At 42.3% G+C, this 27,750-nt stretch overlaps 2 protein-coding genes across 2 annotated transcripts; one reads left to right on the top strand and one right to left on the bottom strand.

Moving 5' to 3' along the window:
- Positions 1-8,102: 8,102 nt before the first annotated feature.
- LOC311100994 (mitochondrial import inner membrane translocase subunit Tim23-like) lies at positions 8,103-15,936 on the top strand. Its single transcript, XM_084142001.1, has 7 exons — positions 8,103-8,499; positions 8,734-8,792; positions 8,916-9,009; positions 9,163-9,247; positions 9,555-9,613; positions 9,753-9,863; positions 14,677-15,936. The coding sequence occupies exons 1-7, from the start codon at positions 8,403-8,405 to the stop codon at positions 14,793-14,795; spliced, it is 624 nt and encodes a 207-aa protein (XP_083998127.1). The 5' UTR covers positions 8,103-8,402; the 3' UTR covers positions 14,796-15,936.
- Positions 15,937-16,266: 330 nt separating this feature from the next.
- On the bottom strand, positions 16,267-26,580 carry LOC311100642 (chymotrypsin-like elastase family member 2A; the record flags this gene model as incomplete). The annotated part of the gene is made up of 6 exons (XM_084141572.1): positions 16,267-17,023; positions 17,535-17,698; positions 18,187-18,467; positions 18,711-18,805; positions 23,635-23,744; positions 26,457-26,580. The coding sequence occupies 6 exons, from the start codon at positions 26,578-26,580 to the stop codon at positions 16,844-16,846; spliced, it is 954 nt and encodes a 317-aa protein (XP_083997698.1). The 3' UTR covers positions 16,267-16,843.
- Positions 26,581-27,750: the final 1,170 nt, after the last annotated feature.

The following is a 27,750-nucleotide window of genomic DNA, read 5'->3' as shown; positions in this document are numbered from 1 at the left end:
CGTGAGACTGAATGGGGTATTGTAGGAGGCCAGCGGGTCCACCGGGCTCCCATACAGAGAGTTACTCACAGACTGTGCCAGGCAGCTTGAACACACACACACACACACACACACACACACACAGCAACAATGACAATCTTCATCGTTCCACTTGTCCACTTGGACTGGGATGAATACACAATAACACAAGGCTGCTACAGTGACTGCATCTAAAATATAGGTTTTTTTTTTTTCACCACAATAAATTAATTCAGAATCTCTCTGACCCACAACAGATGTCTGTACTGTATAGGCCTACATACACATGTGTGTGTGTGTGTAGGTGGATGTGTTTAACTATACTTGTGGAGACCAGAAGTCCCCACAAGAATAGTAAACAAACAAAATTTGGCCAACTGGGGACATTTTGTTGGTCCCCACAAGGTCAAATGCTATTTCTTGGGGGTTTAGGATTAAGGTTAGAATTAGTGTTAGGATTAGAATTAGCTTTAGGGTTGGGGTTAGGAGCTAGGGTTAGGTTTAGGGTTAAGGTTAGGTTAGGTTTTCGGGTTAAGGTTAGGGTTAGGGTTAGGGTTAAGGTTAGGGTTAGGGTAAGTGTTAGGGTTAGGGAAAATAGGATTCTGAATGGGATTTGATTGTGTGTCCCCACAAGGTTAGTTATACAAGACTGTATGTGTGTGCGGTCTCGTCAAAGCAAAACAGAGAAAGTGTAAACCAAGACCCGACACCTCCTAAAGTCTAATCAAAGAGAGTACTGGTGGTCTCAACAGTCTGGTCACAGATGAAAGGGGAATGAAAGGGAAGATGACAGGGGTTACCCAGCTAACAATTCCATGGAGAGAGAATGTTTTTGTAATGTTACCCGTAATGTTCCCCTGATGTTTGAGTGTCCAGTTTCCATTAGTTAGGGGAACATTCTGTCTACTGTATGTTAGCAAAAATCTCCTGAGAGAACCTATTTAGCATGTTTTGGTGTTAGAGTTAGGAGAAAATCCCCTATTCCCAAACAGAATTTACCCAGAATGTGGGTACCATGTTCTCAGAATATACAATATTAATGTTCTAGACACATTTCATGGGAACATTGCATAAACATTCATTTGTCCAGGAACATATAAAACAAAGTACATTCTGTCATGGTCCCCTAGTGCTTTTTATCTAGTTCCTGGCTTGTTCCGGGGACGTCCCTAAAGACCTTTTAGGACATCACCTGATAATCCCAAAGAAACGTTCTCCCAAAAAAACATTTTAATTACACATCCCTCCTTACTGTTACTGTTGCGGAGCACATCAAGGCCCTGATTGGTGAACCACTGATCCATTCACAGCTCTTTGTCTGTTGGCAAGGTTAGGGACACCCACACAGTGCTTTCAACATACAGCGTTTTCAACTTACATATTTGACACACTTTGACATGTATGATTACATTGTGTATGTTCATTTATACAGTCATTACAGTCAATAAGTACAGACCCTGTACATACTTATTCTGGTGACATGATCATTGATGCTTGGCTGCCGTTTGACCAACAACAACAAAAATCTCGCTCTTTTGTCCATAATAATTCATATATTTTTTCTTTTTTTATTATTTCATTTATTTCACCTTTATTTAACCAGGTAAGCCAGGTGAGAACAAGTTCTCATTTACAACTGCGACCTGGCCAAGATAAAGCAAAGCAAAAAAACAACAACAAAGAGTTACATATGGGGTCAAACAAAACATAAAGTCAAAAATACAACAGAAAATATATATACAGTGTGTGCAAATGTAGCAAGTTATGGAGGTAAGGCAATAAATAGGCTATAGTGCAAAATAATTACAATTAGTATTAACACTGGATTGATAGAGATGATGTGCAAATAGAGATACTGGGTTGCAAATGAGCAAAATAAATAACAATATGGGGATGAGGTAGTTGGGTGGGCTAATTTCAGATGGGCTGTGTACAGGTGCAGTGATCGGTAAGGTGCTCTGACAACTGATGCTTAAAGTTAGTGAGGGAGATAAGAGTGTCCAGCTTCAGAGATTTTTGCAATTCGTTCCAGTCATTGGAAGGAATGGCGGCCAAAGGAGGTGTTGGCTTTGGGGATGACCAGTGAGATATACCTGCTGGAGCGCATACTACGGGTGGGTGTTGCTATGGTGACCAATGAGCTAAGATAAGGCAGGGATTTGCCTAGCAGTGATTTATAGATGGCCTGGAGCCAGTGGGTTTGGCGACGAATATGTAGTGAGGACCAGCAAACAAGAGCGTACAGGTCACAGTGGTGGGTAGTATATGGGGCTTTGGTGACAAAACGGATGGCACTGTGATAGACTACATCCAATTTGCTGAGTAGAGTGTTGGAGGCTATTTTGTAAATGACATCGCCGAAGTCAAGGATCGGTAGGATAGTCCGTTTTACGAGGGCATGTTTGGCAGCATGAGTGAAAGAGGCTTTGTTGTGAAATAGGAAGCCGATTCTAGATTTAACTTTGGATTGGAGATTCTTAATGTGAGTCTGGAAGGAGAGTTTACAGTCTAACCAGACACCTAGGTATTTGTAGTTGTCCACATTTTTTTATATATTTTTTTTATTTAACCTTTATTTAACCAGGTAAGCCAGTTGAGAACAAGTTCTCATTTACAACTTTGACCTGGCCAAGATAAAGCAAAGCAGTGCGATAAAAACAACAACACAGAGTTACATATGGGGTAAACAAAACATAAAGTCAAAAATACAACAGAAAATATATATACAGTGTGTGCGAATGTAGTAAGTTATGGAGGTAAGGCAATAAACATACTCTAGGTCAGACCCGTCGAGAGTAGTGATTCTAGTCGGGTGGGCGGGTGCCAGCAGCGTTCGATTAAAGAGCATGCATTTAGTTTTACTAGTATTTAAGAGCAGTTGGAGGCTACTGAAGGAGTGTTGTATGGCATTGAAGCTCGTTTGGAGGTTTGTTAACACAGTGTCCAATGAAGGGCCAGATATATACAGATGTAATGGAGCCTATACGTGAGCTCTAGCCAACAGCTCTCAGATAGAGAAGGGTGCAACTGCAGCCCGCAATTCGGGGCGTTCCCGCATGTGGGCATTCCTGCATCTGCAGGAATCCCTCTTTATACTTCTATTGGTCCAATTTTAAGCTGACTCCAGTACATAGGTAGGAGGCAGGGGCTCTCCAGTACAGTAGTACCATAACGTTGGATGCCAACCACCGATAAACCCCACAAAAGAAGAGGAGGCAGGGGCGACAATGCTAGTGTACACAGCTAGAGTGTCCTTCTCCTCTGCCTGTCGGGCACTGTTTTCCTGCAGTTCTGTTAAGGATGGCGAGGGCAGGTGTTCGGCAGGTGGGAGCGAAGGACACTGTGTGCTAGCTTAGCCAGCTAGTCCTAAGGAGGACTCCGGCACACAGCAGGCGTGAGTGACACCGCCTGTTGTGCTAGACAGTGTCCTTGGCCCCAGCCTGTCGGGCACGGTTTTCTCGGGTACACAGCAGGCGGGAGGTGGGGGCAACACTGTGTGCTAGCTAGCTAACTAGCAAGCTAGCACACAGTGTCGCTAACTAGCAAGCTAGCTAGTTAGCACACGGTGTTGCCCCAGCCTCCTGCCTGCTGTGCTAGCGGGAGGCGGGGGCAACCGGTAGACAGTGTCCTTGGTCCCAGCCTGCCGGGCACGGTTTTCTCGGGAACAAAGCAGGCGGGAGGCGGGGGCAACACCGTGTGCTAGGTAGCTAACTAGCAAGCAAGGGGGGAGGGTTCATGAAGGAACCAATGGGATGCTCGAGGGGGCTGCAGGAATGCCCACATGTAGAATTGCCCCGAATTACGTGCTGCAGTTGCACACTATTGCGCAGATACAGTATCTGAATCTGCACGCTGTTGGCTAGAGCGCACGTGCCAATATCCAAGTGGGCACCAGTAGATTTGAAAATGTGATGGAAACCCATTTAACGTGTATGTTTTATTCGGGACATGAGAATTTAACCTCAAAAGTTATTTTTATGTGCTTGTCATCAAGCACAGCCTTTTATCTGAAACAAGTCAATTTGATGGAATAACATCTCTGGTGGGAAAACATTTTTAAACGGATTTTAGAATATTTGCATGAATATCTGTCGCCAATTGGATGGAATCCTAGCTAGTGACTATTTGCACCTGCATTGCTACACTTTGCACTTTGAAGTAAATCTCAGCTCTGTTAAAATACACTCAAGAAACACGATTTTATTATCATATTGATTAACATTAAAACAGAGTAATATGCCCCCCCAATAGTCAGATTAACTGATAACTGACATGTACATGGTGGTGTAGCAGGAAGATCGGAATGCCATGAACCAAGAGATTATGAGTTAAAATCCCAGGTGAGGACATATTGAAAAACATTTACTGTATAAATTAACATGCACAATGTAATTATGTGTGTCAAATATGTAAATTGGCAACATTGTATGTTAAAAGCACTGTGTGTGGGTGTCCTTAACCTTGCCAACAGACAAAAAGCTGTAAATAGATCAGTGGTACACCAATCAGGGCCTTGATGGACTCAGCACCAGTAACAAGGGGTGGTGTGTAAAGAAACATTTAATTTAATTTAATTTGAGACCATCAGTCGATGTCCTAAAAACGTCTTTAGGGATGTCCACGGAGCAAGCTAGGAACTAGACAAAACATCCAGGGGACCATGACAGAACTTCCAATGTTTTAAACATAATTGGGTCACAGGAATGTTTTTGCAACGTTCCCATGAAACATGTCTAATCTGAGAACATGGCAACCATGTTCTGTGTATGTTTGGTGTAAATTGATGGAATATTCTCCTAATCCTCAGAAAATCGGAAAAATGAATGTTGTTGCAACATCCCATGAAAGTCTAGAACATTAAAGGGATTCTCCAATACTTTTGTATACTTTAAATGCCAGTTGTTCTGAAAGTAGCGCTCACAAGCCAAAAGTGGTCCCCGAAAATTGCACTCTACGTCACATATGTGCAGATATGTGCACCACATCATTGCTCTCGCTCTGCTGTGTGTGCATCATGTGCAACTTGCTAGCTGTCACTCATATGGTGAGGGGCTGAAGCTCATTGGTTGAACTCGAATTGCTAGGGGGATGGGCCACATTAGGGAAAATGTAGGGAAAATGGCACAGCACAGATTCCAACAGTTGCTTTCAAACTAGGGATTTCATGGCTAATTGAGGCAAGACAGTAATTCTGCTCATTACGCATGTATGAACTACACATTGACACATCTAGCCCAAAGCGGGAGGTTTAAAAAGTACTTAGTAGTCGCCAAAGTTCAGGAGCATAATCTCTTATATTCTGAGAACATGGCAACCAGAAAACTGGACACATGAATGGTCTTGCAACAATGTCATAAAACGTGTCTTTAACATTAATATATTATATTCTGAGAACATGGCAACCATGTTCTCTGTATGTTTGGCGTGACATTGATGGAATATTCCCCTAACCCTCAGAAAACTGGACACAGGAATGTTCTTGCAATGTTCCCATGAAACATTTTGGCAATGAGGCCCTTTATCTATTTCCCCAGAGTCAGATGAACTTGTGGGTACCATTTGTATGTCTCTGTGTACAGTATGAAGGAACTTAGAGGTAGTTTGCAAGCCAATGCTAACTAGTGTTAGCTCAACTAGCATTAGCTCAATGACTGGAAGTCTGTGAGTATCTACTAGCTTTGCAATATTCTCAGAATGTGGTAACCACGTTCTGGGTGAGTTCCGTTTGACATAAATGGAATTGTCTCGTGGAAACAGTCCTTGCACATCACTGGAACATTCCTATGAACACTTTAGGTAAGGGACGGATCGAAATGTACAGAATGGTTACCTAAATGGTTTTTCAATTTCAGTCTAGGGGAGGGTTTAGTATTATTTTTTAAAATCTAGTCCAGGGGAGGGTCATGCAATTTGATATTGATGAAATGTCAATATTTCTCAGTGTTTTAGAATTAGTTGCTTATTAAGCTATATATCGATGTGTGCCGGATGCCGCACCTCAACTCTGATTCTCCGTTCGGCGTGCAATATCAATTTTGCCTGTAAGCTATTTAGTGTGGTCTCAATCAAATGATCCATAGCCTATAGGTTATAGGCTACGAAGTGCATGCTGGGAGAAGCACAGAGCAAAGTTATATTTCTAAGATAGCTGCTGGGATGGTGTAAGTAAAACTATGCTGCATTACACACTGCAATGGATATTCCAACCGTGAGCCTCAGCCTGTTCTGCTCTTGCTGATCAAAAAAAAATTGTGTGCTGCTAAACCAATGGCTGTTCTGTGTAGGGCTACGGTGGCAGTTCAGGAGGAGTCAAAGGTATTTTTCATGCGCATGGACTAGCCTATAGCCTATGTTCTGTTCAGTTTGAGAAGGAGAGTGCGAAGATGAGGAGGACCGGAGATAAACTTTGATGGCTTGCTACTACTGCAATTGAATTGATTAAAAACAATATGTTTCTTGCCCATGATGTATTATTCAGAGTTATTGACCTCACAATAAGCCAGATTCTAGCAATTTACATTGTGCTGCTGAAAGTTGAAGCAGCTGCCGTGGCACAATCAATCGGAAATGGACAGCTCATGGTGCTGAAAGTAGGCAAATTCGAGTAGGAATAATTCCTTTCAACCATCTTCATTTTAATTTGACTTCACTAACAACATGAGGGCTTTGTGTTGAAGCCTATTTCACCCTATTTAAGAAATAAGAGGTAGGCCTACCTGTTTGACAGACGAAATTAGGCTATAGGCTGCCATATCCATTATCAATTCCAGGGCTGTTAAGTTAAAACCAAGACTTGAATTAAGAGGTTATGAGAGGGTATGTCATAGGCCTACCTTTTATTAAGATATCATTGTTAAGTTTCTTTGACATTCAGAGGCTGACTTTGCTTGGGAAGTAATCTAATTATGTCACTATCAATTGATTAAGCTATTCACCTTCTGTACAAAAGAAGATGTTTAAACCTAGACAGCTTTTAGGGAAACACTTGTGACCTTCTCTCACTGGGTTAAGCCACGGAAGAAGAGTTCCCAGCAGTTAAAGCTTACATTTTTATGCATCGGTAGGCCTACTCTGTCTGAGGTGGAAAGGTAGGCATATCTTTTGAACGTACTATGCACAGATTTAATTATTTGCAAACAGGGACAGTTTCCTTGCAAACAAGACACACTGATTTGGCATTGGACAAATATGATAAGATAAGCACATAGGCCTATCTCTCTGTCCATTCTTAGCCTGTAATTTTGGTAATTTGTGTGGTATTAAAAAAATATTCTGCTAATATGTAAAATTACGTAGAATTGCATGAAATCTTTATAAAAGGCTATTTTTTCTCAGGCCTGCAAATACGATGATAGATTCATGCAATGCTTATAAAGGATCTTTCCACCTCTTGTCCACGGTGGTCTGCGAACCCACAACCTGCTCCGCAGCCCTGTGCGCTATCAAAATGAAGGTAATGTTGACAGAACGAAGAACAGTTTCTAAAACTGCATATCTAACTGCATGGTCTGTCCAATAAGTGATGGTAAACGGTAGATATGCTCTCTGCTATCCACTTTGTTTTAATTATTATTTTGTGTATAGGGAAGGGTCACTTGTTTGTTTTTCTATCGTTCAGGGAGGGTTTAGGTAAAATATATTTAGCTGAAGGGAGGGCCATCCATTTTAATTTCAGAGAGGTCCGATTTTCTCCATGTAACCCTTATTATAAATAACGTTCACTCCCTAATTACCTAATATGACTCTCAGGGGAACGTTCTTTAAAGTTGTGGGAACTTTTGTTAGCTGGGTTGATATAATCTTTGGTGTGGTCTTTTGGTAGCAGCTGAACTGGCGTTGAGCGCTTTAATGTTACTTTGCTGCCATCTAGTGCAATATATCAGTACTTTAAGTGTCCCTGTGATGTCGAGAACTGTCACACTCGCAAATGTATTTTGATATTTTGTTTATAGCCCCGTATCAAATGCAACCATTGCTCTATTTCACCCGTTTTATGTTGAGTCATTCACCTCAGTGAAGTGCCAAAGATTTGTATAACTGTGCTTAACTTTTACGTTTGCTTACGTAATCGCCTGTCAGTGGTCGCTTTACGGCAGATCGTGGAGGTCAGAGAAGCATGATGAAGAGGCGAACCAAACAATCTTTTACAAAAAGCTGATAATTTCAATATCTAACTACCTACAGTAAGACAGTGTACAACACTATTGAAACGTAAACCTATTACTGCGTTTTAGATACTAGGAAATATCGCTATAGCTTTTCCCACGAGAACTGTCAAGGTCCTCTTCACGTTTGGTCAGCTAGGCTAACGTTAGCTAGCTAACCCAACCAGCATCTCCAGTTCGAAGCGTTCGCCGGGTGAGTCTCCAGATCGTCCCCCAAACATGGACAATAACGCCTCTGGGTCGGGAGGGAAAGGCGGCTTCGGGAGTCTCTTTGGAGGCAGCGACTACTCCAACACAGAGCTCGCTGGTGTCCCATGTAAGTGCCCCTGCCAATTGATGTTGCTACCTTGGTGGCTAGCATACTAACTCACGTTAACCAGACAAGGCCAACACTGGCTGTCGTTGACATTAGCTGAGGTTGCTGGGGTTTACTTTAAATGTGATTTAAAAAAATTATGTATGCACTAACTGTAAGTCGCTCTGGATAAGAGCGTCTGCTAAGTGTCTAAAATTTAAATGTAACTGTTCCATTGTCCTATTTTCTACATAGTGACTGGAATGAGCCCCCTGTCGCCTTATCTCAATGTCGACCCCCGCTACCTCGTACAGGTAAGAGATGCTAGTTAGTAGAAGTTGACCTCACTCAATGAATGGATATGTAGTATTGATTTGTGACATATCCACTATCAAGTCGACTATGATCACATGTTAACCTGTTTGTGTGTTTTCCAGGACACAGATGAGTTCATCCTGCCTACAGGGGCCAGTAAAACCAGAGGGAGGTTTGAGCTGGCCTTCTTCACAATCGGGGGTTGCTGCATCACAGGTTAGACACTTATACCCTCCCTCAGTTTCTCTGCCTCACCCTCTCATCTCTTCTCTCTATCCACGTAACTCCCCAGCTCCCAGATTAAGTTATGATGCCTGCTGGTTCTGCTTGTATCTGAGTCTCTCCCTCTCTCGCCCCCTCCAACTCTAGGAGCTGCGTTTGGGACAGTGAACGGTCTGAGGATGGGGTTGAAGGAGACCAGAGAAATGGGCTGGACTAAACCTCGCAACGTCCAGTAAGCACCACTGTGTTCCTCCAGTAGTCTGTGGCTTTAGTGTTACCACGTTGGAGACAGGTTTTATTCATGCTAATATAAATGTTACCCCATGAGGTCCAGAGCCTGCTTGTTTTCTTTTCTACCTGATAATTAATTTCACCCACCTGGTGTCCCAGGTCCAAATCATTTCCTGATTAGAGAGGACCAATGTAAAAACACAGTGGAACTGGCTTCAAGGTCCAGAGTTGCGTTTGAGGGTTCTATGGTATGGTGCTCTATATACTGCTGTCTGATTGGCTCACTTATCTGACCTTGCCCTCCTCAGGATTCTCAACATGGTGACCAGACAAGGTGCATCCTGGGCCAACACACTGGGCTCTGTTGGTGAGCACTCACATCTATCCCCTCTTTCCTCCTCCTAATCTCTTCTTCTTCTTCACCTTGGCTAACCCATGGACCAGGTGTTTGGGTGTTCTGTCCCTAGTATGTCTATATTAACCAAGGGGTGTATGTGTGTTTACAGCGTTGTTGTACAGTATATTTGGCGTGGCCATAGAGAAGGCTAGAGGAGCAGAGGATGACATCAACACTATGGCTGCTGGGACTCTCACGGGCATGCTGTTCAAATCCACAGGTAGGTGTGTGTTGCCTGTCTGTGGCCAGTCTATGGTTGTCTCGTGTGGGACGAGAGTGCAACATATGCAGTACCAGTCAAAAGTTTGGACACCTACTCATTTGAGGATTTTCTTTATTTGTACTATTTTCTACATTGTGGAATAATAGTGAAGACATCAAAACTATGAAATAACGCATATGGAATCATATAGTAACCAAAAAAGTGTTAAACAAATCAAAATATATGTTATATTTGAAATTCTTCAAAGTAGCCACCCTTTGCCTTGATGACAGCTTTGCACACCCTTGGCATTCTCTCAACCAGCTTCGTGAGGTAGTCACCTGGAATGCATTTCAATTAACAGGTGTGCCTTGTTAACCCGACTATGTCAACCTCTGCTAAGCTTCCCAGTAAAGCAAGAAAAATAATCAAGCATTCCAGAAAAGTGTTAAATATCCCAAGTTAACATATGTAGCTTAAGAAACAAGGTTCATGAAATAAATAATTTGCTAGTAACAGATTACATTCATATTCTGACAATCTCTGAAACTCACTTAGATAATACCTTTGATGAAACAGAGGTAGCAATACAAGGTTATAACATTTACAGAAAAGACAGAAATGCCAACTGGGGCGGTATTGCGGTCTATATTCAGAACCACATCCCTGTAAAGCTTAGAGAGGATCTCATGTTAAATACTGTTAAAGTAATATGGCTACAGGTTCACCTGCCTCACCTAAAGCCCTTTCTGGTGGGAAGCTGCTATAGACCACCAAGTGCTAACAGTCCGTATCTGGATAACGTGTGAAATGCTTGATAATATATGTGATATCAATAGAGAGGTATACTTTCTGGGTGATTTAAATATTGACTGGCTTTCATCAGGCTGCCCACTCAAGAGAAAGCTTCAAACTGTAACCAGTGCCTGCAACCTGGTTCAGGTTATCAGTCAACCTACCAGGGTAGTTACAAACAGTACAGGAATGAAATCATCAACATGTATTGATTATATATTTACTAATGCTGCAGAGATTAGTTTGAAAGCAGTATCCAAATCCATCAGATGTAGTGATCACAATATAGTAGCCATATCTAGGAAAACCAAAGTTCAAAAGGCTGGGCCTAATATTGTGTATAAGAGATCATACAATAAGTTTTGTGGTGTTTCCTATGTTGTTGATGTGAAGAATATTTGTTGGTCCGTCGTGTGTAATGACGAGCAACCAGAAGCAGCACTTGACACATTTATGAAATTGCTTTTCCCAGTTACTAATAAGCATTCACCCATTTAAGAAAATGACTGTAAAAACTGTTACATCTCTGTGGATTGATGAGGAATTGTATGGTTGAGAGGGAAGAGGTAAAAGAGATGGCAAATTTGTCTGGCTGTACAACTGATTGGCAAACGTACTGCAAATTGAGAAATCATGTGACTAAACTGAATAAAAAGAAGAAATTACTCTATGAAACAAAGATAAATGACATAAAAAATGATAGTAAAAAGCTTTGGAGCACCTTAAATGAAATGTTGGGCAAAAAGGCAAACTCCGCTCCGTCATTCATTGAATTAGATGGCTCATTCATCACAAAACCCACTGATATTGCCAACTACTTTAATGATTTTTTCATTGGCAAGATTAGAAAACTTAGGCATGACATGCCAGCAACAAACGCTGACCAAATTATGAAAGACAAGCATTGTAATTTTGAATTACGTAAAGTAAGTGTGGAAGAGGTGAAAAAATTATTCTTGTCGATCAACAATGACAAGCCACCGGGGTCTGTCAACTTGGATGGAAAATTACTGAGGATAATAGCGGACGATATTGCCACTCCTATTTGCCATATTTTCTATTTAAGCCTACTAGATAGTGTGTGCCCTCAGGCCTGGAGGGAAGCAAAAGTTAGTCCCCTACCTAAGAATAGTAAAGCCCCCTTAACTGGCTCAAATAGCCAACCAATCAGCCTGTTACCAACCCTTAGTAAACTTTTGGAAAAAATTGTGTTTGACAAGATAAAATGCTAATTTACAGTAAACAAATTGACAGCAGACTTTCAGAACGCTTATAGGGAAGGACATTCAACAAGCACAGCACTTACACAAATGACTGATGATTGGCTGAGAGAAATGTATGATAAAAAGATTGGGGGGCTGTTTTGTTAGACTTCAGTGCGGCTTTTGACATTATTGATCATAGTCTGTTGCTGGAAAAACGTATGTGTTATGGTTTTACACCCCCTACTATATTGTGGATAAAGAGTTACCTGTCTAACAGAACACAGATAGTGTTCTTTAATGGAAGCCTCCAACAAAATCCAGGTAGAATCAGGAATTCCCCAGGGCAGCTGTCTAGGCCCCTTACTTTTTTCAATCTTTACTAACGACATGCGACTTTGAGTAAAGCCAGTGTGTCAATGTATGCGGATGACTCAACTCTATACACGGCATCAACCACAGTGACTGAAATGACAGTAACACTTAACAAAGAGCTGCAGTTAGTTTCAGAATGGGTGGCAAGGATTAAGTTAGTCCTAAATATTTCCTAAACTAAAAGCATTGTATTTGGGACAAGTAATTCACTAAACCCTAAACCTCAACTAAATCTTGTAATGAATAATGTGGAAATTGAGACTAAATTGCTTGGAGTAACCCTGGATTGTAAACTGTCATCGTCAAAACCTATTGATACAACAGTAGCTAGGATGGGGAGAAGTCTGTCTATAATAAAGCGCTGCTCTGCATTCTTAACAGCACTATCAACAAGGCAGGTCCTACAGGCCCTGGTTTTGTCGCACCTGGACTACTGTTCAGTCATGTGGTCAGGTGCCACAAAGAGGGACTTACGAAAATTGCAATTGGCTCAGAACAGGGCAGTACGGCTGGCCCTTGGATGTGCACAGAGAGGTAACATTAATCATATGCATGTTAATCTCCTGACTCAAAGTGGAGGAGAGATTGTGACTTCATCACTACTAGTATTTGTGAGAGATATTGACATGTTGAATGCACCGAGCTGTCTGTTTGAACTACTGACACACAGCTCGGACACCCATGCATACCCCACAAGACATGCCACCAGAGGTCTCTTCACAATCCCCAAGTCAAGAACAGACTATGGGAGGCACACAGTACTACATGGAGCCATGACTACATGGAACTCTATTCCACATCAAGTAACTCATGCCAACAGGAAAATTAGATTAACCTAAAAAAACAGATTAAAATACACCTTAAGGAACAGCGGGGACTGTGAAGCAACACATAGATAGACACATGCATACAAATACACGATTATATACACATGTACACATGGATTTTGTGTTATAGATATGTGGTAGTAGAGTATAGGCCTGAGGCCACACACTTAATATGTAGTGAAATATTTTATGAATGTTTTTAAAATGTATAACTGCCTTAATTTTGTTGGACCCCAGGAAGAGTAGCTGCTAGGCAGCAGCTAATGGGGATCCATAATAAATACAAAAGTTAATTTGTGGAATTTCTTTCCTTCTTAATGCGTTTGAGCCAATCAGTTGTGTTGTGACAAGGTAGGGGTGGTATTCAGAAGATAGCCCTATTTGGTAAAAGACCAAGTCCATATTATGTCAAGAACAGCTCAAATAAGCAAAGAGAAACGACAGTCCAAACGACAGTCCATCATTTCTTTAAGGTCAGTCAATCTGGAAAATGTCAAGAACTTTGAAAGTTTCTTCAAGTGCAGTCACAAAAACTATCAAGCACTATGATGAAACTTGCTGTCATGAGGACCACCACAGGAATGGAAGACCCAGAGTTACCTCTGCTGCAGAGGATACATTCATTAGAGTTAACTGCACCTCAGATTGCAGCCCAAATAAATGCTTCACAGAGTTCAAGTAACAGACACATCTCAACATCAACTGTTCAGAGGAGACTGAATTGCTACAAAGAAACCACTACTGAAGGACACTAATAAGAAGAAGATACTTGCTTTTGGCAAAGAAACATGAGCAATGGACATTAGACCGGTGGAAATCAGTCCTTTGATCTGATGAGTCCAAATTTGAGATTTTTGGTTCCAACCGCTGTGTCTTTGTGAGACACAGAGTAGGTGAACGGATGATCTCCGCATGTGTAGTTCCCACCGTGAAGCATGGAGGTGTGATGGTGTGGGGGTGCTTTGCTGGTGACACTGTCAGTGATTTATTTAGAATTCAAGGCACACTTAACCAGCTTGGCTACCACAGTATTCTGCAGCGATACGCCATCCCATCTGGTTTGCGCTTAGTGGGACTATCATTTGTTTTTCAACAGGACAATGACCCAAAACACACCTCCAGGTTGTGTAAGGGCTATTTGACCAAGAAGGAGAGTGATGGAGTGCTGCATCAGATGACCTGGCCTCCACAATCAGCCGACCTCAACCCAATTGAGATGGTTTGGAATGAGTCAGACGGCAGAGTGAAGGAAAAGCAGCCAACAAGTGCTCAGCATTTGTGGGAACTCCTTCAAGACTGTTGGAAAAGCATTCTAGGTGAAGCTGGTTGATAAATGCCAAGAGTGTGCAAAGCTGTCATCAAGGCGAAGGGTGGCTATTTGAAGAATATAAAATCTCAAATATATTTAGATTTGTTTAACACTTTTTTTGGTTACTACATGATTCCATGTGTGTTATTTCATAGTTTTGATGTCTTCACTATTATTCTATAATGTAGAAAATAGTAAAAAATAAAGAAAAACCCTTGAATGAGTAGGTGTCCAACTTTTGACTGGTACTGTACATGCTGTGTTGTTAGTGCCCTAGAAACCCCATCCGTCTCATTCAAAACTTGTGTCTGTGTGTGTTTCAGGAGGGTTGAAGGGAGTGGCGCGTGGTGGTCTGGTGGGGTTGGCCATGTCTGGTGCCTACGCTCTCTACGGTAATTGGAACCATATCAGAGGTGGCTCTTCTTCTTCAAGTCTCTACTGAACACATCCCTATCTATTACGTTTCATCCAAAATGGCACCCTATTCCCTACTTGGTGCACTACTTTTGGCCAGAGCCTCAGGGAATAGGTTACCAATACTCAAACCCTCCCACAAATATCATCTGTTCACTTCCTGACTTGAGAGGGTTCTGGGATATTGGAGGAATGACTGAGATGTTATTAAACTATGGACTAAATGACCTCCAAGAAACACCCCTCTCTATACACAACTGCCCTTGCTGCCCCCCAGCCCTGTCTCTCTGGGTTACCTCCCCTCTCACCCCCACAGATCTGAAAAGGCGTCCCGCTATATCCAAGGGATGTATGTGTTATTGTATTGGAACTGTTTTTAGAAATGTATCTTTTGTTATATTATTGAATGCTATGTCTAGTAGCCTGGAAGAGGGAAAGAGTCATGTAAATAGTATGTCCATGTTAAGAGTTTATGCTAATTTAATGGATACTGGGGCCCTGTTGTAATACTTTTTACATGCCTCCCTGTGAAGTAATCACTGATCTGACATGACTGGAGTGATGAAAACAATGCAGTGGAAATCGGTTTACATCTATCCAGTCATGTCTGATCAGTGATAACTTCATGGAGGGGAGGGGTGAAGGATGGATGTATCTGAACACCTCTGCTGGTGTTACTGACTGGGTATTTATGAGTTTGCCCACTTGACTCAAGGCTGTGTTAGCCCCCTGAGGTAAAGCCAAGGGGTTAGTACAGGGAGCAAACACAAGTCTTCTCAGGCAAGGTTACTCATCTAAGCATGGTTAATTGAACCATCTCTGCAACACTGGTCTAAGACCCAATCAGAGAGCTGCTGGAAGCCATAATTGTGTCTTCTGCTTTCATGTGACGATGTGGGTTGTAGTCCTTCAGATATGGAACCACAAGACTTCTCATGAAACTGAAGAGCAAAGAGACTCATCCCATCACACACCTTACCAAGGCCTTACAATCAATACTGTTGGAATGTATTTATTCATAGTGGTACTATTTTCCTGTTAAGAGTTGGACTCTATGCTGGCCTGTCTAAATGTTACCTCCAAACAGTACTGGAAGTGTGTATATTATCTCTGTCTCCTTGCCTGTTAAGCCACTGTAAGAACAATACAACAAACATTGAAAACGAGAATATGTTGCCTTGGGTCTTTGTCAGTTGTGCTCGTGATGTTTGTGTGGTGAAAGCCTATTGTTGGGGTTAGGGGTGGGATATGCTATTGTGACTGACTAGGTTTGAACCCAGATTATGTGCACGCCACAAACTCAGCTACACTATCGGTATCGGACAGTAAGCTAAACTAACAACAGTAGTGTCCTACAGTATATTCGAAAGAAGAACTTCACAATGTTCTGCTTTTTCTGCCAACTTTATTGGCGGACAGACTGCATGATGGGAGTAATTTATTAAAAATTAAAAACGGAAATCACATTTACATAAATGCTTCCACACCCAGACACACACACACCCACTTCCTGGTTTCGTGACTATAACTCCCATCATGCAGTCTGTCAGCCAATAACTCCCATCATGCAGGTCAAGGTGTCATAGGTGCCATACAAATTGAAGATATGTTCCTATGTTCCTTTGCATGCACCAATGAAATGGGATAACATGATTCTGAATGTTACATTAAAGGACAAAATGCTCAAGACAAAATTCATAGGTTATAGACATAGAACAACATTGAATCGTTGACGTGAGTGTGAATATGAAACAAATTGTCCTTAACATACACATTAAGTGGATAGAGACTAGAGAAATTTCAGCGACACAAATCATGAATAACAAACAGAACTAAACACAGATGACAGCATCATGACAGATGGCTTGATTTAATGAAATACTGATGATCAGGACATTGGTGCATGTAAAATGTTTTAGTCTTCATTCAAATGTTGTCTGATGTCACTGTAGTGACTCACAGGTCATGGACACGGGGGGGCGGAGCTTGAGGCAATATGGTACGTTTCACAAAAAACGAATGCTATAGTTTTGGGGGTGCAGAGGGGTTGTCAGGTTGTGTGTGTGCGCGTGTGGTCTAGTGCAGAAAGAAGTCTCTGATGCGCGTAGCCTCGATCCAAGGGATGTAATTGGCAGTGCGGGTGAACACACTGGGCTTGTTCTCCACGGTGCAGCCAATGGGACCAAAGCTCACCACACCGTGCACCTCCCACCTGTCATGCCCCAACTGGCACAGAAGAGGACCACCCGAGTCACCCTAAGAGGAGAGGGGGGGAATAAAACATTGTTAGATCACATTACTATGTTAATACTAATGCTGCGTTTATAACATCTCGTACTTTTGTAAATACCAGCATGCAACTGGGAAAAATCCACTTGAATGCCCCTCCAATTGGTAATTTCTAGTGGGGAAATCATCTATGATCTCTGAGCTCCGACTTCTCCCACATGCTGAACTCTGCTATTAACGAAATTACCTCGATAACAGCATTTTCAGCAGTTAAATGCAACAAACCATTATTTATAAAAAACAATCTATTAATGTGTTTTTTAAACACTGATTTGTTTACGAGCATGATAGCTGTACTTTTAGTTTATTGTTGACGCAGCTTGTTTGCCATTAGCCAATCGGTGTTCTCACTACAAGTATGTCATTCTTCCTCCTCCATTTCTCACTCGTCTTTCCCACTCCTCCCTCTGTCCCACCCTTCCTCAGTCTCCTCCTTCCTTCCATCCCTCCCTCTCCCTCCCCTCCCTCCTCCCTCTACCTGGCAGGCAGCAGGTGGTCCTTCTGTGTCTCTGAAGCCGGCACAGATCATGGAGTCCCTGACACGGTCACCCCAAAACTTCTTCTGACGGCAGGTCTTGATGTCGATGATGGGCAGACGGGCCTGGTTCAGAGCCTCAGCCAGAGACACGTTCTCCTTCCCACCTGGCACACAGACAGGGACACACCACAGGATTACCTTTAGGCAACATTCTTGTTTCATGCCTACTGAACACAACCCTGGTCAATGCTCTTTTGTCTACAATCATAGTTCTAACGTGGTCATAGGGGAGAATCTCAATTGCATACTCCTCGCGTCCTCGCTCCTCACCTTTTCAAAACCAATTGGATGAGAAATCCAGAGGTCCCTCCCCTCTGATCGTCTCCTCCAATGGATTTTAAAAAGGAGGTCAAGGAGAGAGGACGTGAGGAGTATGCAATTGAGATTCTCCCAGTGTCTCCATTCAGCCTCCCCTTGCTTACCCTGTGTGCCTCCCAGCCTCCTCCTCTCCTCCCCCTTTCATCCCCCCTTAACCTGTGTGTCTATCCAGCCTTCCGCACCTTTCTCCCCCTCTCCTCTCCTCCCCGTCCTTATCCCTAGTTTCATCCAACCTCTTCCCCTCTCCTCCCCCTTAATCATCCCTCCTCCTTACCCCGAGTGTCTCCCCAGCCGGTCACCCAGCAGTATTGTCCTGGCTTCAGATTGATCTGTTTGCGCGGCAGGCATGCGTAGCGTATGTGGTTGGTGGGCACGATGTCGGTGGCAGCCTTGACCAGGGCGATATCGTAGTCCAGCTCGCTGTGCGTGGGGTAACGGAAGTGCTCGTGACGGTATATCCTCTTCACCGGGATAGTCTTCTCGGGTGTTTCGGAACGTTTCAGCTGGTGCTTCCCCAGGACAATCCTCCAACTCCCAGCATCCTCGGCTTTACCCCTGAGACACACAGCATGGTGGGTAACTGAGTTCACGCAGGGTTCAGAATGTAACTGTCTGTCATATTACACACAGGTAATCTACTAGTCCTTTATGGTGGTTTCTCAAGGTTTATTGGTTCTTTCTAGTCTAAACCGAGTTATGTTGTAGGGCTAAGACCATGGTCCTTTTGAGACAAGTGTTTCATTTTTAGCTCAGTCCAATAATGTTGTGTGCTACCACTCACGGAATGGCAAGTCTTACTTCTGGAAGCAGTGAGCAGCGGTGAGGACCCAGTTCTTGTGGATGAGAGTTCCTCCACAGACGTGGATGTAGTGCTTACTGCCTCTGGGACGAACCTGAGACACACAGAACACACATTTGCCATCAACCCACAGGCAAGACCTTACACTTAAAGTAACTGTCCAATGTTTTCAGATTTCTATGAAATATGCCTGACATTTAATTGCAATATGAGTGAAATCGTTTTTAAGTATGTTAAAAACCAGCTTTTCTGTGTTGGAATGGTGTGTGCGTACCTCAACAACAATGGTGTGGGCGTATGTATATTAGTGGCGGTCGGTGCCGTTTAAAATGAGGGAGGACACTTTTGTTTTAATGAGAATGGCCTTATTTCTATTACAGCAAATTGGATGGCTATAATTTATATTCCATTCACCCAGCTCAATGTAACATCGATAGGTTTAGGCTACTACATGATACTCACATTTTCCCTATACCCATCATGAGGTTGCTATAACCTAGTCGATGAATGAAAGTTTACATGGTAGGTGCACAGGTCGAGACAGTGACACATTCAATACCGCATTGCACACTCTTGCCTGCATCTAGCAGATCTAGGGTGTAATCATTAGTCCAACAGTTGCAAACAAGAGTTTTTATAAGACAGATTCAGGTATGTTATCCCCGGTTCATCCTGTTTGCTTCCGTTTAAGAAACATTTTTCAACAGAATCGGTGGAATGAATACACCCCTGATCACCCTCAAGCACAGTTCACTTTCATAGAAGCCACATACAAAAAGCATGATCACTTCACATCTACGCGCTCTCCTCCTCTCACCTTTTCCCTTCGCTTGTGGACTTCAGAGCACAGCACAACACAACAGCGGTCTGTGACTAGGCGAAAAAACCTTTCCAAGCCAAACCTTTATACCATAACCGCTAATCGCTACACACAGCCTACAATCGTTGTCACCATATTAGCTAACGTCATAGTCATCATAGCTAGAACTAACGCATTCGTAAACCCACTACAATCATGCAGTATAGTGTACAGCAAGCAGTTTAGCAGTTACACCGGTGGGCCCCGGTGGCAATAAATTAATACAACCAAAAGCTTACCTTGACTTTGAAGAGTTCCAGTGTTGGATAGCCAGCTAGCTAACATAGCATCCCTCTCTGTATGAGCCGGGTGTTTGAGTAGGCTAAACTAGCTAGCTGCATTCGCTAGCTAAGTAAGTGAAAGGACTACGAAATATAGCTAGCTAGCTCTCTTGCATCTCCTTCATTTTTGAAGAAATTAAGTTGTTCAAAACTGTTCAACTATTGTCTTTCTCTCTCTTTGAGTCAACTACTCACCACATTTTATGCACTGTAATTCTAGAAAGCTGTAGCTTATGCTTTCATTACTAGATTATCTGATCCTTTGATTGGGTGGAGCTCTGATAGGTTGGAGGATGTCATAATTACTGTGTAAGTCTATGGAAGTGGGTTAGAACCATTAGCCTCCTAGGTTTTGTATTGAAGTCAATGTACCCAGAGGAGGACGGAAACTAGCTGTCCTCTGGCTACACCATGGTGTTACCCCAGAGAGTGCTGTTGAGGAGACTGTAGACCTTCATTGCAAAACAGTGTGTTTTAATCAATTATATGGCGACGTGAATATATTTAGTATAGTTTTATCTAAAAAGGATAACTTTTATTTTTATGAAATTCACTGAGGAGGATGGTCCTCCCCTTCCTCCTCTGAGGAGCCTCCACTGGCGTATACCAGTCATTAAAAATCTTAATGCGAGAAGACTGCTGATTGGCCAGCTCAGCCAATGAGCCAACATGACATCATGTTCTATGAGGAAATAGCAAGCATTTTTGAAACGGTCTGTTTGAGATACAAGTTTGAGGTGGGGTTTTTGATGTGTTATTTCTCCAGTTTATGCTTTGGCCACAAATACAAGTGTAAAAGTAGGATGAGTAAACAACATTATTTGGGTACGGGAGTTAACATAATATGAACTTTTAAAAGTTAGATTTTTACTGGACAGTTACTTTAAAGGTCCCGCACAGTCATCCTGATTCCCATGGAAAATAGCCTTTTGAGTTCCCAAAACATCACTCATGTTTTTTTCCAAATAGAAATGCTCAGAATTTGAGAAAATGTTCTTTTTCTCTCATGTCTAACTATTAGGAAGTCTGAAAATACAGGCTGAGTGGGCCGGGAGCCAATAGGCTGAGTGCGTGTGGAGCTCATCTTGACTGACAGTTCTTTGAAACGCCTATGTAAAGCAACATGGACGTGGTGAGCAGCGTTGCAGTGAGATCATCTCAAGCAAATGTGCTGTTAATACACAAAGCAACTGTAGTATCTAGACCATTTTTGACTTTGCTGACGGTTGCAAATAGTGTCTTAGAGGATGTTGACTCAGCTTGAGGAAGCATCTGGAGAGCATTTCTATAGGGGCACCCTAAAACAGAGGAAGTCTGTTATGTGGCGTCCAGGGATTGGTCTGTAGGGGAAAACACCCATATCAGGTTACATAGGATATATATACACTTGGTTGGGACAAAGGAGGGGGAGAACAACATATTAGGATGGGCTGGTTGTTCTCCAGATGTCTGCAGAGGTCTGTAAATTGGCGCTGAAATCTTCAATGTAATAAATAATTATAATCGAGGACAGTGTCAGCGGATTCATTGTCATCACAGCATCTCAGCATTGTTTTCTCAACACTACACAACTCAAACAACATTGAAATTGCATGCAACATCCGATCCTGTCATACATCGCATCATAGTTCCACAAATTATTTGCTTATCCAACTGTTTGGTAATTGTAACAGCATCAATATAGACAAAATGTTGTCTGTATATTTTAGCTAACTAGCCCAAATGGAATTGTCAGCACTGTTTTATTAAGCTATCTAGTTCTTCTTGGACAATTTCAGTTGAAATTGCATAACATATATATAGACTGTCAGACAATGTTAATAAACCATGACTATCAATGATGTCAAGAGTTTTTTTTAATACATAATCCGTTTAGCATGTTTCTTCATGTGTTGACATGACAACTGCATCTGAGTTTTGAGCGACTCTTCACCCCCTTTTGTTCCATGGTCACTGAAGACCTAGCAAGCCACTAACTAGCTAACACCAGACACAGATGAAAGGGGAAACCAATAAGTATTTTTGCCTTAGATGAATAGGGGAAACCTGTAATTATATTTGCTGACACGCTGCAGTCAAATTTTGGCACCAGTAGACTAGCTACCGAGCTATGTAAACCACGCTTCTCTGCAAACACACCTTCTGCGATGTTGATGACAAGGTGGTACTTATTTAAATTAGGTAAGAGAATAACCCTGCGTTCATAACCAAGTGGGAAGGTGGTATTTACCACATACGACTGGGAAAAATCCACTTGAACACCTCTCCAGCTGGTAAATACTAGTGGGAAACTCATCTATCATCTCTGAGCTCCGACTTCTCCCACATGATGACCTCTGACGTCACCTTAGTAGGAAATGACCATGATAACAGCATTTTCGGCAGCTAAATGCAACTACAAAACATAATTTATCAAAAGCAATCAATACGTTTTTTTCTGGAACACTATAATTTATTTACAAGCATGATAGCTGTCCATTTAGTTCATGGTTTACGCAGCTTGTTGGCCATTAGCCAATCTGCGTTTTTCAACGAGTTCATAGCACGTGAATGCATCCAACTGGTATTTACGACGTCAAAACTGGGAATTCCCACCTTCCCACTTCTTTATGAAGGCCGTAACGTAACAAAATGTGGGAAAAGTCAAGGAGTCTGAATACTTTCCGAATGCACTGTATGCTCCCAGAAGTCCCAGTTATTCAGGAAAGCTTAACACATGCTCTGCCTCCTCTCCGATTAATGTGGCTATTCCACGTTCACCTAGAACCTAACGCTTCAATATAGCCTACATTTTTATCATTTAACTTTTAAAATGTATTACCTTTTATGAGTGGCATAAATGCAACCAGTCACAACGTTTTAATCCTGTAGGCTACCTGTGCACATTAGTCCAAAATATAATTCCAGCATCCAAACTGTGCAGCGGCCATTTGATGAATGGAAAGAGACATCTGTTAAACACCAAAACGTTTAATGACATTCAGAGATTGCCAAGCCTTCGATACTGGATAGGCAGGCCTACATGGTTTGTCGAGATTGAGATAGTTTATTTGATTGTGGCGTTGAAAACGCAAACCATGATGTTGAAGCGCCCGAAGTCGGTACAGAAAGCTGTTGGTGGAAAATCTGTTGCACATATTTTATATAATTATAAATATAGCATCAAAATGTTGAAAATAAGATTTCCCCCTAGCTGATCATTGTCTGCAGACATTTCTGAGCGTAGTGTAATGAAACAGGCAGCGAGAGTGAGCTTGTTCGTGGTGGTTGGCGAACTCTCAACCTTCTGGCCAATAGCCCTGCGTGGCATCGACTGTGCCATAAAAGCATGCTGAAATGGCAAAGTCGATATCCACATTATTTTGAGTTAATTCTATGAGGGGGGAGGGGGTGCAATTTTTTTTTTTTTACAGTACAAAAATATTTTTTATGTTGGGGAGATGGGTGTTTTTTTTTATGACACCTCCAGTTGGAGCACCCTACTGAGCCCTTCTCCTGAACCCAAGTGTTTGACACGGGGGAGGGGGCCAATAACTTTATTATCAAACTTGATCAATGCACAAGCAACAGTAATCTTTCATACTTTGGTCATCCTAATTTGATCTGGTTTCATCCAAATATCATAACATTTGATGGAAAACATGATTTTGACTGAGCGGGACCTTCAAATCAAATTTTCACTGAGTCCCCCATTGGCATCAATGCATGACTAAGTGAAAATTCGACATACTGAAGTTGCCAAGTAGATAAGTATGTTAATTGATTGATTGGTTTATTGATTACCTGTAGGGAGACCTGCCATGGCCAGGAGTGAGGTCTGGCCTCGTTTCCAGAGACGATCCGTTCAGCCATGTTAGGTTTATAGTGGGCCATGCCACAGTCCTTAGGCCAGTCTATAGGAAAGAAAATACACAGGAACTGTCAGTACAGTCAGACAAATACTGATCCTAGATCAGCCATGCCACAGTCTGTGAGTCAGTTTAAGAATCATCACAGTCAGTTACAAAGATCAGAGATCAGGTCAGAACAATTAGAATGATAAAACATTTTTTTTCAAACTTCATTTTAGTTATTGGGTCAAGTGGGAATGGTTGAGATCAGACAGATTAAATGTGATGGAGAGGCAAAGGGGTGGGGAAACAAGTAGATTGAAAAATATATATATATATTTTTTAGGGGATAACACACTATCACATATCACAGGGTTCTTCAATTCCGGCTCTGGAGGGCCGAAACACTTCTGTTTTTTATTTCTACCTGGTAGTTAATTGCACTCACCTGGTGTCCCAGGTCTGAATTAGCCCCTGATTAGAAGGAGAGGATGAAAAACAGAGGTGTTTCGGCCATCCAGGACCGGAATTGAAGAACCCTGACATATCATAACCCTTTTAAAATAATGACCTGCACTCCAGATCGCCAAATCAGACAATAGATGGTATGGGCACACTTGTCTAGAACACATCCATCCGTCTATATCGTCATAACAAATTATATATTTTATGACATTGCGCCGTCAGATTAATAGCCTTTCTTCCTTCAACTATCATGCCGCAAGGAGGTTTACTCCTCTCCTCTCCCTGCTAGCAGACTCGCAGAGCAGTTGCACATTGCCATAGCAACCACATTGACTCAACATTTTGAGCTAGAAACGGGATCAACATTGTGAGATTCTAACTACAACTAATTAACAACTTCACATGCTGATATTGACTTTGGTATTAGTGTGTGTAGGTAGCTACGTTTTCTAGCTAGCTAGATAGTCAGCCAGCCTGTCCATAGAGAGAGAATTGCATTGTGGGTTTTGCAGTCGACCTAAACTCCAACAAATTACCATAACAATTTTCACATGTTGCTTCCTACCTTTTCATAACCACCAAATGCAAAAATAAATCACAACATACACTACCATTCAAAAGTTTGGGGTCACTTAGAAATGTCCATGTTTTCGAAAGAAAAGCATTTTTTTTGTCCATTAAAATAACATCAAATTGATCAGAAATACAGTGTGGACATTGTTAATGTTGTAAATGGCTATTGTAGCTGGAAATGGCTGATTTTTAATGGAATATCTACATAGGCGTACAGAGGCCCATTATCAGCAACCATTAGTCCTGTGTTCCAATGGCACATTGCGTTTGCTAATCCAAGTGTATCATTTTAAAAGGCTAATTGATCATTAGAAAACCCTTTTGCAATTATGTTAGCACAGCTGAAAACTGTTGTGCTGATTAAAGAAGCAATACAACTGGCATTCTTGAGACTAGTTGAGTATCTGGAGCATCAGCAATTGTGGGTTCGATTACAGGCTCAAAATGGCCAGAAACAAAGAACTTTCTTCTGAAACTCTGCAGTCCATTCTTGTTCTGAGAAATGAAGGCTATTCCATGTGAGAAATTGCCAACAAACTAAAGATCTCATACAACGCTGGGTACTACTCCCTTCACAGAACAACGTAAACTGGCTCTAACCAGAATAGAAAGAGGAGTGGGAGGCCCCAGTGCACAACTGAGCAAGAGGACAAATACATTAGAGTGTCTAGTTTGAGAAACAGACGCCTCACAGGTCCTCAACTGGCAGCTTCATTAAATAGTACCCGCAAAACACCAGTCTCAACATCAACAGTGAAGAGGCGACTCCGGGATGCTGACCTTCTAGGCAGAGTTGCAAAGAAAAAGCCATATCTCAGACTGGCCAATAAAAAGAAAAGATTAAGATGGTGCTTTGGTGGTGGTAAAGTGGGAGATTTGTACATGGTAAAAGGGATCTTGAAGAAGGAAGGCTATCACTCCATTTTGCAACGCCATGCCATACCCTGTGGAAGGCGCTTGATTGGAGCCAATTTCCTCCTACAACAGGACAATGACCCAAAGCACAGCTCCAAACTATGCAATAACTATTTAGGGAAGAAGCAGTCAGCTGGTATTCTGTCTATAATGGAGTGGCCAGCACAGTCACCGGATCTCAACCCTATTGAGCTGTTGTGGGAGCAGCTTGACCGTATGGTACGTAAGAAGTGCCCATCAAGCCAATCCAACTTGTGGGAGGTGCTTCAGGAAGCATGGGGTGAAATCTCTTCAGATTACCTCAACAAATTGACAACTAGAATGCCAAAGGTCTGCAAGGCTGTAATTGCTGCAAATGGAGGATTCTTTGACGAAAGCAAAGTTTGAAGGACACAATTATTTTTAACCTTGTCAATGACTACATTTCCTATGCATTTTGCTATATTTCCTATTCATTTCATGAATGTTTTCATGGAAAACAAGGACATTTCTAAGTGACCCCAAACTTTTAAACAGTAGTGTATATTGTATTTGACAATGTAAATCATAGGAATTTGTGGTTTTGAGTGGATTATTCCTTTTAGATGAGTGTGTGTATCCATGTGCAGGTGCCCATGTGTATCAGTGGAGGCTGGTGTGAGGAGCTATAGGAGGATGGGCTCATTGTAATGGATGGAATGGAATAAATGGAACAGTATCAAACATATGGAAACCACGATTGACTCCATTCCATTTATTCCATTCCAACCATTACAATGAGCCCATCCTCATATAGCTCCTCCCACCAGCCTCCACTGATGTGTATGTGTGTATCTGGCTCACCCAGGTGCAGGACTTTGTGCTGGGCCTGTCTGCCAGGGGTCAGGGTGTATGTGGCGGCAGGCAGTGCCGACACACACAGCAGCAGCATCAGAGATAGGAGCGGAGGCCCTGGAACATCAACCATCTTCAGCAGAATCACTGCCTCGCGCACACAGCACACTATTTATATAGCACTGGACAAACACACACACTCACATACAGGCATCCAATCGGATGCACATACTCAGGCATATACAAACACGCACACTCATTCACAAACTAATATACGCGCATGTACGTACGTATGCACACACACACGCACGCATGCACACACACACGCACATACATACATACACACACACACACACACACACACACATTTCCCCCAGGGACAAAGAAGACTACAAAGCCCCAGCGCTGGATTGTTCTCCTGCAGCCAGGGGCTTTACAGCGATGGATAGGGGTTTCTGGGAGGCCTATCAGCACTTTCAACACACACACATTCCCACACACACACACACATTCATACATGCGCATGCATGAACACGTATTACAGGCACAACACACTCCCTTGGCCGTAATCATAGGACAAACATGTAGGACAAAAACAGCCTCTCTACTGTACTCGCTACTCACCCCATGATGCACGTCACCCCAACAGCCCACCTCCTGATTCTGTGTCACGTGACCCGGTGAACCGGTGACCTGTACCCCCCAAACCCCACCCCCATACACACACACAATTGATCAAATCATCACTCCACCCATTCATGCCTACTAACTATTACACCCCATTACCTGTAAATAACTTCCCTCACCAGGCTTACTTCTACTTATCTAAACATCTACCTAACGCTAAATCTTCTCCAGTTAACATCTATAATTTATCCAATCCAATCCAACTTTATTGTCCCTCAAGGGGAAATTCATTAAATAAAATGAATCCAAACCTCCCTTGGGCTGTGGATGGATGAAGTGATCCCATACAGTATAAGTATGGCTTGCACCTAGGCCCACTTTGACCACCCAGGGGGCATGATAAAGAAAGAGAAAGAAAGTGAGAGCTTTGTTACTCTACATAACACATACAACTACCGTGTTCGTTCGTTAACAGTGAGATATGACAACAGTAGAAGCAGCTAGCGAGGTGAGGTTTCAGGCCTTTCCTACAGTGAATGACAGGGAATGTGCCTGCTCATCTGAACAGTAGCAGAATACAGGGCCTGAATGAACTGAACATACAGAGACTTACTCACACCACCATGGTTCACCTCATTTACAAACACTCTGTGTATGTGAGTGTCTGTGTGTTTAT

The sequence above is a fragment of the Coregonus lavaretus genome, assembly GCF_964263955.1.
Source record: "Coregonus lavaretus genome assembly, chromosome: 25".
Lineage (NCBI taxonomy): Eukaryota > Metazoa > Chordata > Actinopteri > Salmoniformes > Salmonidae > Coregonus > Coregonus lavaretus.
This window is presented reverse-complemented; position numbering and strand designations above follow the sequence as displayed.

What these genes read in the sequence shown, in the direction of transcription:
- LOC311100994 (XM_084142001.1), top strand. Translation starts at nt 8,403, where the DNA reads ATGGACAATAACGCCTCTGGGTCGGGAGGGAAAGGCGGCTTCGGGAGT. An exon ending in ACTAAACCTCGCAACGTCCA is followed by an intron (nt 9,248 to 9,554) that starts GTAAGCACCACT and finishes TGCCCTCCTCAG; the next exon opens with GATTCTCAACATGGTGACCA. An exon ending in CAACACACTGGGCTCTGTTG is followed by an intron (nt 9,614 to 9,752) that starts GTGAGCACTCAC and finishes GTGTGTTTACAG; the next exon opens with CGTTGTTGTACAGTATATTT.